Source organism: Cucurbita moschata, unplaced genomic scaffold (genome assembly GCF_002738365.1).
Source record: "Cucurbita moschata cultivar Rifu unplaced genomic scaffold, Cmos_1.0 Cmo_Scf00015, whole genome shotgun sequence".
Taxonomy (NCBI): domain Eukaryota; kingdom Viridiplantae; phylum Streptophyta; class Magnoliopsida; order Cucurbitales; family Cucurbitaceae; genus Cucurbita; species Cucurbita moschata.
Window position 1 is genome coordinate 313,739 of NW_019268531.1, and position 11,868 is coordinate 325,606.

General features: G+C 36.3%; 4 protein-coding genes across 4 annotated transcripts in view; 2 read left to right on the forward strand and 2 right to left on the reverse strand.

The window, feature by feature from the left end:
• The first annotated feature begins 8 nt into the window (after positions 1-8).
• LOC111453416 (tRNA(His) guanylyltransferase 1-like) lies at positions 9-5,128 on the forward strand. The gene is made up of 13 exons (XM_023094514.1): positions 9-403; positions 610-741; positions 832-876; positions 1,183-1,352; positions 1,449-1,534; positions 1,608-1,715; positions 2,752-3,008; positions 3,373-3,504; positions 3,585-3,629; positions 3,814-3,983; positions 4,144-4,229; positions 4,436-4,543; positions 4,685-5,128. Exons 1-13 carry the CDS (start codon positions 300-302, stop codon positions 4,811-4,813), a joined length of 1,572 nt encoding a protein of 523 aa, XP_022950282.1. The 5' UTR covers positions 9-299; the 3' UTR covers positions 4,814-5,128.
• Positions 5,047-8,381, reverse strand: LOC111453418 (probable ATP synthase 24 kDa subunit, mitochondrial). The gene is made up of 7 exons (XM_023094517.1): positions 8,224-8,381; positions 7,630-7,723; positions 7,244-7,388; positions 7,019-7,129; positions 6,198-6,344; positions 5,652-5,774; positions 5,047-5,361 (listed from the first exon to the last, which is right to left on the reverse strand). The coding sequence occupies exons 1-7, from the start codon at positions 8,260-8,262 to the stop codon at positions 5,298-5,300; spliced, it is 723 nt and encodes a 240-aa protein (XP_022950285.1). The 5' UTR covers positions 8,263-8,381; the 3' UTR covers positions 5,047-5,297.
• LOC111453417 (alkane hydroxylase MAH1-like) overlaps positions 6,381-11,868 on the forward strand; it is a 22,890-nt gene continuing 17,402 nt past the window's right edge. The window contains exons 1-2 of the mRNA XM_023094516.1: positions 6,381-6,387; positions 8,606-8,608. Of these exons, the coding sequence (XP_022950284.1) occupies position 6,387; positions 8,606-8,608 (4 nt within the window). The 5' untranslated portion in view covers positions 6,381-6,386. The remainder of the gene's footprint in view (positions 6,388-8,605; positions 8,609-11,868) is intronic.
• On the reverse strand, positions 9,033-11,784 carry LOC111453419 (iron-sulfur assembly protein IscA, chloroplastic-like). Its single transcript, XM_023094518.1, has 3 exons — positions 11,520-11,784; positions 10,421-10,639; positions 9,033-9,329 (listed from the first exon to the last, which is right to left on the reverse strand). The coding sequence occupies exons 1-3, from the start codon at positions 11,674-11,676 to the stop codon at positions 9,187-9,189; spliced, it is 519 nt and encodes a 172-aa protein (XP_022950286.1). The 5' UTR covers positions 11,677-11,784; the 3' UTR covers positions 9,033-9,186.

The window sequence follows — 11,868 nt, forward strand, 5'->3', positions numbered from 1 at the left end:
TAAAAAAAAAAAAAAAAAACCGATCGTTTCGAATGGTCGGAATCCCATTACCCTTCGGCGCCCATTTGGTGAAATAAGGCTTCTGTAAGGAGAGAACCGCGCAAATTTCCCGTTTCTCTCCTTCAAATTTGCAATTGGTAGACAACTCCCTGTCTATTTCACAGAACCTCTTTCCCTCAACACAGTTCATGGCGACGCTTTCTTTGTGAATTTCTATGAACTGAACTTCGCTCACGTTCGAGTTTTCGGAGAAAAAAAAAATTAATTCTGTTTTCAGCTCTGGTTCTGGTGGTGTTCAAATGGCAAACAGTAAGTATGAGTACGTGAAGCTGTTTGAAGTTGATGATGAGGTGATGCCGCCCAATCTGATCGTTGTTCGGGTTGAGGGTCTTGACTTTCCAAGGTTTTCTCTCTTACTAATTCAATTTCAGATATAAAAAAAAAAAAAAATGATATCTGATCAAATTACTTCACCATATCATGTGTTTTGATTAGTACTAGGGGATAAACTGCCCTGTAAACATAGCCCAAGTAAAGGGATTTCTGTATATATGTGTGTGATTAGTGTTTTTTGTTGATTGTTCATAATCTTTTCCCCAATTTTGGCAGGTTCTCTGAAGTTCATGGATTTGTAAAGCCAAATGACGAAAAGGCTTTAGAATTGATGAATTGTTGTGCAATGGCCACAATGGAAATGTTTTCAGATGTAGTATTTTCATATGGATTTAATGATGAGTACAGGTATTCTCCTCCCTTTTTAGCTATTTTTTAGCAAGCTTGTTGTTTCTTCATTACATTATATCAGTGATTGATGCATACTTTGTGTGCCAGTTTTATCTTTAAGAAGACATCCAAGTTCTACCAAAGGCGTGCCAGGTTTTCCACTGATTTAATATCCTCTGTTTTGATGTTTTTATTGCTGGGCATCATGAACGAGGATTGTTTTTGGCATGATATTACAATAGCTCTTTTTTGGGTCTGAGCCAATACTTATGATCGTCTAATTAAGCTCGAGGGATTTGAAATTTGTTAATATATTGATTTTGTTTGTAAGGAGTTGAACGATAGAATGTTTCTTATCATTATAAACTCTGTCATAAAAACAGTGTTCCCATGTATTAGTTTTCTTCTTTCGTTGAAATTAATGTTGATGTGCTTACAAATTTAATTGGCCTTATGCAGCAAATTGTATTCGCTCGTAGTATCTTTCTTTACCTCAGTATATATAACAAAATGGCAAGAAGTCTTTCCTCATAAGCACTTGATATTCCCACCATCATTTCGTGCACGTGTAGTATGCTGTGCTTCTATAGAAGTTCTTCAAGCATATCTTGCATGGAGACAACAATTCTGTAAGCGGTTGCTTCTTGGTTCGAAAATCCGTAATGTTCGAACGACCTTTAAGCAAAAGGCTCTTATTTAAACTTTTCAAACTCGCCTTTTTTCAGGTCATGTCAATAACTTGGACAATACATGCTTTTGGAAGCTGGTGGAATGTGGGAAGACAGACAGGGAAGCCCATGATTTTCTGAAGGTACTAATAACTTGTAGTTTTTTGTATTTTGTAAGCTTGTTGATTTTTTAATTTGTATATGCAAACTTTGCAGGTTACAGAGAAGAAAGAGAAACATGAGCTGCTTTTTCAAAAGTTCAATATTAACTATGCAAATCTTGATGCAATCTTTCGTCAAGGATCCTGCATTTTGACAACAAAGGTTATGCTCTTTTAAAAGAATTAGAATGTTGATTGATCATTAACTTGATTCTTGTTTACTTGCATCTTGGTCTTACTGTACACTGAGAGTTCATGGAGACAACAATGAACATTAAACAAAATTATCTTCCTAGCTGTATCAAAGTAATTGAGAAAATCACTGCATATGCGATTGTGATTTGGTTTTCTTTTTCGAGAGAATCTGCATCCACTCTCATTTTAACAACCCAAGCCCACCGCTAATAGATATTGTCATCTTTGGGCTTTCTCTTTTGGGCTTCCTCCTCAAGGTTTTAAAACGCGTTTGTTAGAGAGAGGTTTCCACACCCTTATAAAGAATGCTTCGTTCCCCTCTCCAACTAATGTGGAATCTCACAATCCACCCCCTTTGGGGGTTAGTGTCTTCGTTGGCACATTACCCGGTAACTTGACTTTGGTACCATTGTAACAACCCAAGGCTAACGCTAGCAGATATTGTCCTTTTTGGGTTTTTCCTTCTAGGCTTCCCCTCAAGGTTTTAAAACGCGTCTTATAGGGAAAGGTTTTTACACCCTTATAAGGGAATGCTCTGTTTCCCCTCTCCAACTGATGTGGGATCTCAAATGCATGCTCTATGCCTTTTTTGTAGAACTAAGATCATAAACTATGCCTTTTTTGTAGAACTAAGATCATAAACTATGCCTTTTTTGTAGAACTAAGATCATAAATAAGTCACTGAGAATATCCCTGCGCATTTTTTGTTGTGATATACACACACACATATATATCCTCTAATATTATGGAATAGGCTGAACAATTTGGACATGTAATTTATATAGTTGCAAATTCTTATTGGACTGTCACTTTATTTATGATTTTGACATTAAATAGCATATTAAAAGTTTAATTTAACAACTTGGAGCTACTTCTTCCAAAGTGTTCTTTAGCTAGAGAGTTGCATGGTAGCCTATGATTCTGTGAAGAAACTTGTCTTTGTCTGATTGTTATGTTACAGAGTTCTCATAACCATACAATCTAACAATTTCTACTTTATTTAGGTTGAAGATATTGTAAAGTACCATGAAGATGGCACTCCTGTTAAGAGATTACGGAGAAAGGCGACCGTAATTCATTCACCAAATATTGCTGGACGAAGATTTTGGAATGAACATTCCATTCTTGTAAAGGAGCTAGGTGCTTTCACAACTGACATTGACAAAATAAATCCAGATTACGTTCGGTCATTCCAAGTTGAGAACAAACTAATGCCATCTACATGGATAGTGATAAGAATAGACGGCTGTCATTTCCACAGGTATGTTCATCACTCCTTATGGTTGATCCATGGCTGAAGTTGAAGACTTTATTCTAGACTTCTAGTAGAATCATATGATGAAAACCCAAATAGAACTAGAATAGTATTGAAATATAAAAGATAAAGTCGTACAATATAATTTCAAGTATTCAAGGTACTTGGAACCTCCCCTCTAAAGTATTCTCCCTCCCTCTAGCCTAAATCAATTAAACAATGGTGCATGTTAATGATTTTCACTATATGAATAATGATAAATGAGAACATATCATATTGGGTACATGACACACTTTCTTTGAAGAACTTGTTTATAGGAAATTTAAGTATGATACTTAAGTGGATGGCTACATGGTTGTGGTTTTGGTAGATTTTCCGAAGTTCACGTGTTTGAAAAGCCAAACGATGAGCACGCTTTGAACCTTATGAATTCATGTGCAGTGGCTGTGATGGAGAAACTTCCTGACTTGGTCTTCTCCTATGGCGTTAGTGATGAGTACAGGTATTTAGTCTCTTTTGGCTTTTGTTTCAAATTTCATTTGCCACATCTGTAGACATATTATATATGTTTATGATTTGCAGCTTTGTTCTGAAGAAGGATTCTCAAATTTATGGACGCCGAGCTAGGTTAGTCTTGTTTATATTTCTTCTGCCTTTTTTATGCTGCTATTTTATCCATTTGGTAAAAATTTGAAGTCTCAGTTGGCTGATTATTACAAATATTTTTACCTCATCGATTCATTCTAGTTTACATGAGATGCATTTTAGTTACATGATTGTTAATGTTTCACTTGAACAATCATCGTTGCAGTGAAATAGTGTCCATCATTGTATCATTATTTTCTTCCCTTTACGTAATGAAATGGAGCGAATTCTTCCCACATAAAGAGCTGAAGTACCCACCTTCCTTTGATGGACGTGCTGTTTGCTATCCATCACGTGAGATCCTTCAGGACTATCTAGCCTGGAGACAAGTTGATTGTAAGTACTACAAGTTTTGAGGAAGTTCTTTACTTTTCAAGGATATTCGTTCTACGTTATTGTCTAATTCTCAGTGATATAGTGAAAAATTCAATCCGTCTCTATGGAGTTCCTAATTCACTAGATACCAATGAACTGTTCGTCCCTTCTGAGTTTACAGGTCACATAAATAATCAGTACAATACATGTTTCTGGGAGCTCGTGAAGTCTGGAAAAAGTAAAAGTGAAGCTCAAGCTTACCTCAAGGTGCTAATTTGTTTCTTGCTATCCTAACGCCCATTCTTCTGTTCCTAACTAGTTAGATGACTTATTTGAAATGACTTTCGAAGTGCTTAAAAACACTTCTTTACCTTTAAAAATATATATTTTTTTGATCCATTTCAACTAAAACCCATAAACTGTAGTGCCCTCTTGGAATATTATTCAAATGTCTTCGAAACTTTACCTTATAGGGTACTCAAGCACTGGAGAAGGAACGCATGCTTAACTTGCAATTCAATATTTTATATAATGAGTTACCCCTCATGTTTCGTCAAGGTTCTTCTTCATTCTGGGAGAAGGTTTGTTTGTTTTTTCTTTTCCTAACAATTATTTTGTTCGTTTACTCTACATTTAGTTTATGCATCTTCAGAGATTTGCTCTGTACGTGGTTTATATTTACGAGTATATGTTTCCAAGCAAAGTCGATTTTTTCTGTGCAGGAAGATGTTACAGCAGCGGTGGACAAGAATCCAGATGATTCGGAAATTTCTAAGAGAAAAGTTGTAGTTGTGCATTCTAATATAATTGAGCCTAGTTTTTGGGAAGAACATCCATGGATACTAAACTAGGGTAAGTCCAGACTTGATTTTTATTTTGACATTTTTGTAAGGATCAGTTAAGTTCTCTCAAGTTCATTATTGAGAAAAACACTGCTCATCATCCTGTTATTCGATCATTGAGCTTAGTTACTCTAACTGGGATCTAATAAGCGCATAATCACTGTCTAATGGAAGCAATCTCAACCTTAAACATTTAAATTAAGCTTAAACCAGACACTTAAAAGGAATTGGGAACACACATCAGCCAAATGATTAAATGCAATTTTCTTGACAACATCCATCCAGTTATCACCTGGCATAGTATAGAATAAATCACAAAAAGGGAACAAAAATGGTGGGGAACACGCATCAGCCAAATGGTGTACTCCCAGTATCAGAGGTGCCTTTTCTTATTAAAGCTAAAGAGATGTATCCGGTGTTCAAAAACAGCCGAATCAGTTCTGTTGACAGATTTTTCTCAACCAGAAAACAAATGGGAAAAAGATTTGTAAATCTACAGGAAGTTTCTCAAGTCTAACGACTTTGGATCCATCATTGCCTCATCTTTAAACTCCTCACTGAAAACAAAGAGTGGAAAAGTTGTATAAGTTTCAATAAAGATTCGATAAGAGCCTACAAATCTACAGTAATGCCAACCAAATACGGGGGCCAGATTATACATGTTGGAGAAATATGTATATGTCTATCTGGCTGATCAAAGCGAAGACATTCATTCGAATCGTCTGCTAATAACTACTTGATAACAGACGGTACTCTGCACACAGAATCGTCTGCCAATAACTAAAACTATCAACTAAGGCTATGTTCTTTGCAGTATAATAATCATCATAAACCACAATCTACGTACCGCTTCTTTTGAGTTTCCATTGCCTCGAGAGCGTCTTTCTTCAGCTCTTCTAATTGCGCCTTGGACATTTTAAGTTCCAACTGCTCCTCGTACTTGGGTAGATCTTTCCTCTTAATTCCAAGCCTGATTTAAAGAAATTAAAACATAATCAAAATACTGTGTATATCCCTACAAATATTGTTCAACTGTCGTGTAGGACGGCTACCAACTATACTGGGCCTTCCTCAGAAATATAGACTGGTAAAAACTAGTGTACAAGTCAAATTAGAAAAGAAATCTAATGGTGGGTATATTGCCAAATAGGCATGCAAGCGCAGAAATAATAAGAATGAATATCATTCTTCACTAAAACTTCAGGATGAACAACACGTCATATATCCAAAATGGGTTCACAACGGCTTCTATTTTCTGACAAGACATTTTGTTCTTGATGGCAATCTTAGATGTGTATATTGTCCAGGCAAACATAACCGTCTGTTAATAAATCACTCAACTTTTTTGAATGGAGCCAAAATAAACGGAAAATATGAAAAGTTAGAATTTTACTTTTGATTGATTTTGTCGAACTCAGCCATAAGAATAGACATTCCTTTCTTATCATTCCTCAAGAGAGGTTTCTTCAATTCTTTCTCAACCTTTTCCAGAGCATCAAACATCATAGCTTCTGCACCAAGCTCATCACTGAGACCTCTCCTGAAAAAATACATGGGAATAAGGTCAAGAAACGAAGAGTACAGTAAAACAACGAACTTGTGTACTTGGCAATAGACATCAGATCAATGCCACAGATTTCGAGCACAAGAATGGATGCATGAGCAATAAATACCCCTAAAATATAATTCCCTACTGTTGGGAATAAACAAATCCATACCAGAATCAAACAGCGCATATTTTTTTGGTTAACGAAAACATTTGAGATCAGACTAAAAATTATGGAGGAAAGAAGGCCAAAAAGACTGAACAAGCTGCGATGAGAATTGAGAGAAAAAAGGTTAAGGTCTAAACTGTTGCTTGAGTCAGATACTAATATGTGTTCATATGCGGTAAAAGATTAACCAAGTCAACTAATTCATTCTTTTATCAACTTTATTTAATATCTGATGAGTTCGGGATTGTGGTTAGTAAATTTTAGCTTTTATACAACATGTTAGATGTATTGAAGATTTGAGAGATATTTTTCCCCCTTTCCGTGGGGTTTTCATCGGTTTATTGATTGATACTGGTCCAATTCTCCAAGTCTTGACGATCTTGGAACCCTTGAAAATCAAATATTCATGATACCAAAAAAAGTAACATGCCAAGGAGAGAAATGCAGACCCTATTGGTCAGGTTGACAAGGAATCCATGTTCATAAAACAGGAACATACTTGATCCGGATATCCTTCAGTGTCAGTAAGTATGTTCTAGCATCAGGGATATCTTGGGTTCTTGTCTGAATAGTGTATTTGATTCCCTCTGCTTCTGAGAATAAATCTGCCCTGCAAAGAAGGAAAAAAGGGTTAAATTGTAACTCACAGAATTCATAAGAACATATTATGTTCGTAATAGCATGTACTAGTATGTACACGTGGTGATCCGGCAAAAACACTCACTTCTCTCTTGCCATTTTCATGACCTTTGCGTATTGAGCTACTGCAGCAGGATCATCTGGATCAATTGTGATCTTCTCTTTCCGGAAAACATCAATTGCTGCCTCAAACTTATTTTTCACTTCCAAAAATATATTCTTCAGCATTCCTTTGGCACCCACAAAAAAAAAAAAGAAGAAAAAATCAATCAAATCACAGAATATTTAAGATCAATGTGCACATAGAGAAGTTGATGCACCATTCATGGAGCTTAATAGCCTTCATAAACACATTTCTGATGCAATTTAACTTATATGACATAACTACAACGGTGTGATAGACATAAACCAAACTTCATAGCCCTCTCTCTCTCTTCCTTTTTCTCACTAAATGAGCGTTTTTTGCCTCACCATCTCCCTTCAGAGCCGGTCGGGCAGCCTCTTCGGCGAAGTGACGAACAGGAATAGCATGCCCCTGGTGTAAAATACTCCGACTGCCAAGCACCTGTAACAAAGAAGGGGCACAAAAATAAAACCCACGTAAAGCAGATGATTCAATGATCATCACGTCTCTCAGCACTTTTTTTATAAAAAAATCTATAGATTACCATTTCTAGACAATGAGTCTAAAGTTTTTATCTTTAGCTAAGTCCCGATAATGTTAACAAAATTCACAGAAACCTACATACTTCACATCGTCCAAAGAAACCCTAAAATCCCAGATCCTAAATAAACGGTTAAAAAATCCGAAACCTTCAGGGAGTATCAAATTACAAAAGCCAAGAATTGAAAATCGAATTAGGGGAGGGGAAAACTGATAAAGACTTCACCATTTTCAGGATCCACAGGAGTAGAAAACGGAAGAACGAAAATCAAAACACGAATATGAAATGATATTGAAATCGCTCACATATATCAATCCTTAAAAGTTGATTTGAACATGAACAATGAGGGAGAATGAAAAGTTGGGTAAAGTGAGCCGATCCATGGCGGAAAAGGACAAACCTGCTTGGATTTGGACAAGAGACGAGAAGAGAAAGCCATGGTGGGAGCTCAGATAGCGCCTTGCTTCAGATGCTTCGATGAGTGGTTGGAGGATTGGAAGTCGGATATATGAAGAGGGAGCCCTCGTTTGAAGGAGGAGTCGTCTATGCGAAGCGGAGGGGAAGCTCTGCTTGAAATGGTTCCGTGGAGCCTGCTCCTCATTAATCGCTCTACTTCGAATCACCACCGTTGGATACGTTTACTTAAATAATCTAAATGGATGGATATGATCTAATGAAAACCAGTACTTAATCAACTTCTTTTTCTTCATTTTTTCTTCATTTTTTCTTTTGTTGAATTATATAAAATGCCCTTAATTTTAGAGTATTTCCATTTCTTTTAGTGGGTATAAGAAAAAAATTTCACTTTTTAATTTTTTTTTTTTAAAATCTAAAATCTAAATATTAACCAATATTTTATATGGATAAATAATATCGGGTATATTTTCTGCATCGGGTAAATTTAACGAAAAATATATTTATTTTCAAACAAGGGTATTTTTTTTAAAAGAATATAAAGTTCGAGGAAAAAGATGAAACCTTTAAAAGTCCAAAGACATAATTGGATACATCCCTGAGCGGCAGTCAGACAGAGGCGTGATCGACTACGACTAAGAGACGGGGTGGGAGAGGCTCTCACCTCTTATAACTTTGACCTATTTTTATTGAATACAATAGTTGTATACTACTTTATCCAACAAAAACAGAATCTGTAAGAGAGAGTAGGCAGGAAGAGCTAATTTTTCCAGAAGGGCTGAAGCAGAAATATCACGAACAACAGACTTGTAATAGAAGGTATGTTATTAGGATCGATGGCCTACCAAACTAAGAGTTTTTACACGTTCTAAGTTTTCTTTAATATGAAACTATCAAGTTTGTGTTGATCATTCATATATATATATATATATACACACAAATGATGATCCTACATTTCTGCAGCAAATGATTTTCCACAGCCACAAGTTTGTGTAGCGTTTGGGTTCTTGAAGGAGAAGCCCCCACCAATGAGTGCGTCGCTGTAGTCCAATTGCATTCCAAACAAGAAAAGTAGGCTCTTGGGATCGCATACTACAAAACAAGTAGAGAGGGAAGTTTGTATCAAAAGCTTAAGCTATAAAGCAAGTGATATAAGTGAACTCGTAATCATCGTCGAGCCTACGACTTAAGAGGGCACAGTCGAAAATGAAGTAGATAAAATGATACCTTCATAGTTCACTGAAAGATGCTTAGGTTCCTTATTCAATAGAGTAGGAGAGCATTTGTCAAGGAATCGAAACAATATACAAGCTCGTGTTGAAATAGTATGCATTAAAGAAAAGTACATTTGACAAAAGTTGCACAACCTGCTTATCAGTCAGCATAAAAAAATTATGATATCAATTCATTCAAGTCATCGAGTGTCCAAAGGGGAGATAGACTATGAACTATTGAGTAAAATTATTAGTCCAAGCTCACTGCTAGCAAATATTGTCCGATTTGGCCCGTTACGTATCGACGTCAGTTTCACGTTTTTAACACGCGTCTATTAGGGAGAGGGTTTCCACGCTCTTATAAGAAATGTTTGATTCTCCTCTCTAACCGATGTGGGATCTCTCAATCCAAAGCAAACAATATCTACTAGCGGTGGACTAGTTATTACAAATGCTATCAGAGACAAATACTGAGCGGTGTACCAGCGAGGACGTTGGGCCCCCAAGGGGGGTGGATTGTGGGATCCCACAATGATTGAAGAGGAGAACGAAGCATTACTTATAAGAGTGTGAAAACATCTCTCTAATAGTCGCGTGTTAAAACAGTAAGGCTGACGATGATACGTAACGGCCCAAAGCGGACAATATTTGTTAGCGGTGGGCTTGGGCTCTTCAAATTTATGGCATATGGCTCATGAAATGCCCATCTATATCCGAATATATAAAAGTGTAAGCTTCTTTCATCCTAAGAAGAATTGAAAACTTTCCCTCTACCATTCCATGGGAAAGAAAGTATCGATCCAAAAACATGCAAAACTCAACTTAGATCCACCATGTTCTTTTGAAGGCATGAAGCTAAGAGTATATATATAGAAATGGGTCATCTACAAAAATAATGAATTCGAAAAGGATAAATCTAAGAACCCCACTAGAAATTCAGAGCGAAAAAAGAAAAGCTATAACTCTTACCAATCACAAACCCATTATATTCTATAATTGAGTCATCGGGTCTAGCATTTGCCCTGTTCTCAAACTCCATCGTGTAGGACATACCAGAGCATCCACCCTGTCTGACACCAATTCTCAAGCACAAATCTTCATTACGTTCAGATCTCATTTTATTCAAGTGTTTCAATGCATTATCGGTTAATGAGATAGCCGGTGCTATACCTTCAGATGCTGGCGCAGCTGTTTAATCACAATTTACATGTTCAACAACATAAGATGAAAATGCAAAACTGTGATCATAACGCATAATATACTCATCATATTTCATATGCAGAAACTGCAAGATTCAGTAGATTTTATCTTTGATCTCTAGTAAGCGGCAAAGGGAAAGTGCCATTCACAAAACCATATTGCATGTCATGTTTAGGAGTGACTTTGAAATTGGTTGAAATCACTTTTTTTCACACTCAAAATCACTCCAAAACATACTTTTAATCATTCAACTAGTACGAAAATTGCATTTAAAAGTATAAAAGCAAACATTCAATTGATTTAAGACATATTTCGGAGTGGTTTCAACATGAAAAAGAGTTGTTTAATCATTTCAAATCCATTCTGTATGCTCTAAAAAAGAATTAAAGATCAATGCTATCAAACACAAGAATTAGTAAACATCTTTGCAACCACATGAAGATCAATCCATCCTAATCATTTAGGCATTGATACAAAACAAATATGCACACTAATGGTTTGTATATCACTAACTGGAACTCGAATTAGAACTCACAAACAAATCATCCGTTCCAAGTAGCAGGGAAATTTATTTTCCGTGTAACTCAATAAGAAAATCCCCAAAATTCTGTTTCTTAATTTCAATATAAAACTTCCACGAGCCAACAATTTCCATCCCAAGCAACCAGAAATTGAATCCTACGTTTAATTAATTAAAAGAATAACTCGAATCCTGACGTTCTTCCCAAGTTCATAGTTCCAATCCAAAAGAAACAGATTCCTGATTAATTTTCCCCCAAACAGTACAACGATGAACTACGGTGATACAGTCAAATATAATACCCAAAAATCAAGGAGGAAAGCGGCGGGAAAAAATAAAGAGGCGTACCCGGGACTGAAACCGATCGAATCGATAAGGTTTTTCTCCGGCTGAATTTCGTAGGTGAATATCGAAAGGAAATTGAACTCTGAGGTGCAGAGCTTTTAGGAAGGGCTCGCAGGTGAAGAACAGGGGGGCATTTCATGGTAATCGAAGAGAACGCCATCGAAGAAAACCGGTCGCGATTAGTCCGGCGAACGGCGAACGGTTTATATGCGAACCGCTACCTTTTACTAGTCGGAAATGTTTGCGATTCGTTATCGTGCGGTCAAGATATATTATTTTCTTTAAGATCGAGTGGTTCAGATTTTTTTTCATCCTTTTTGTTTTTTTTTTTTTTTTTTTTTTTTTTTTTTTC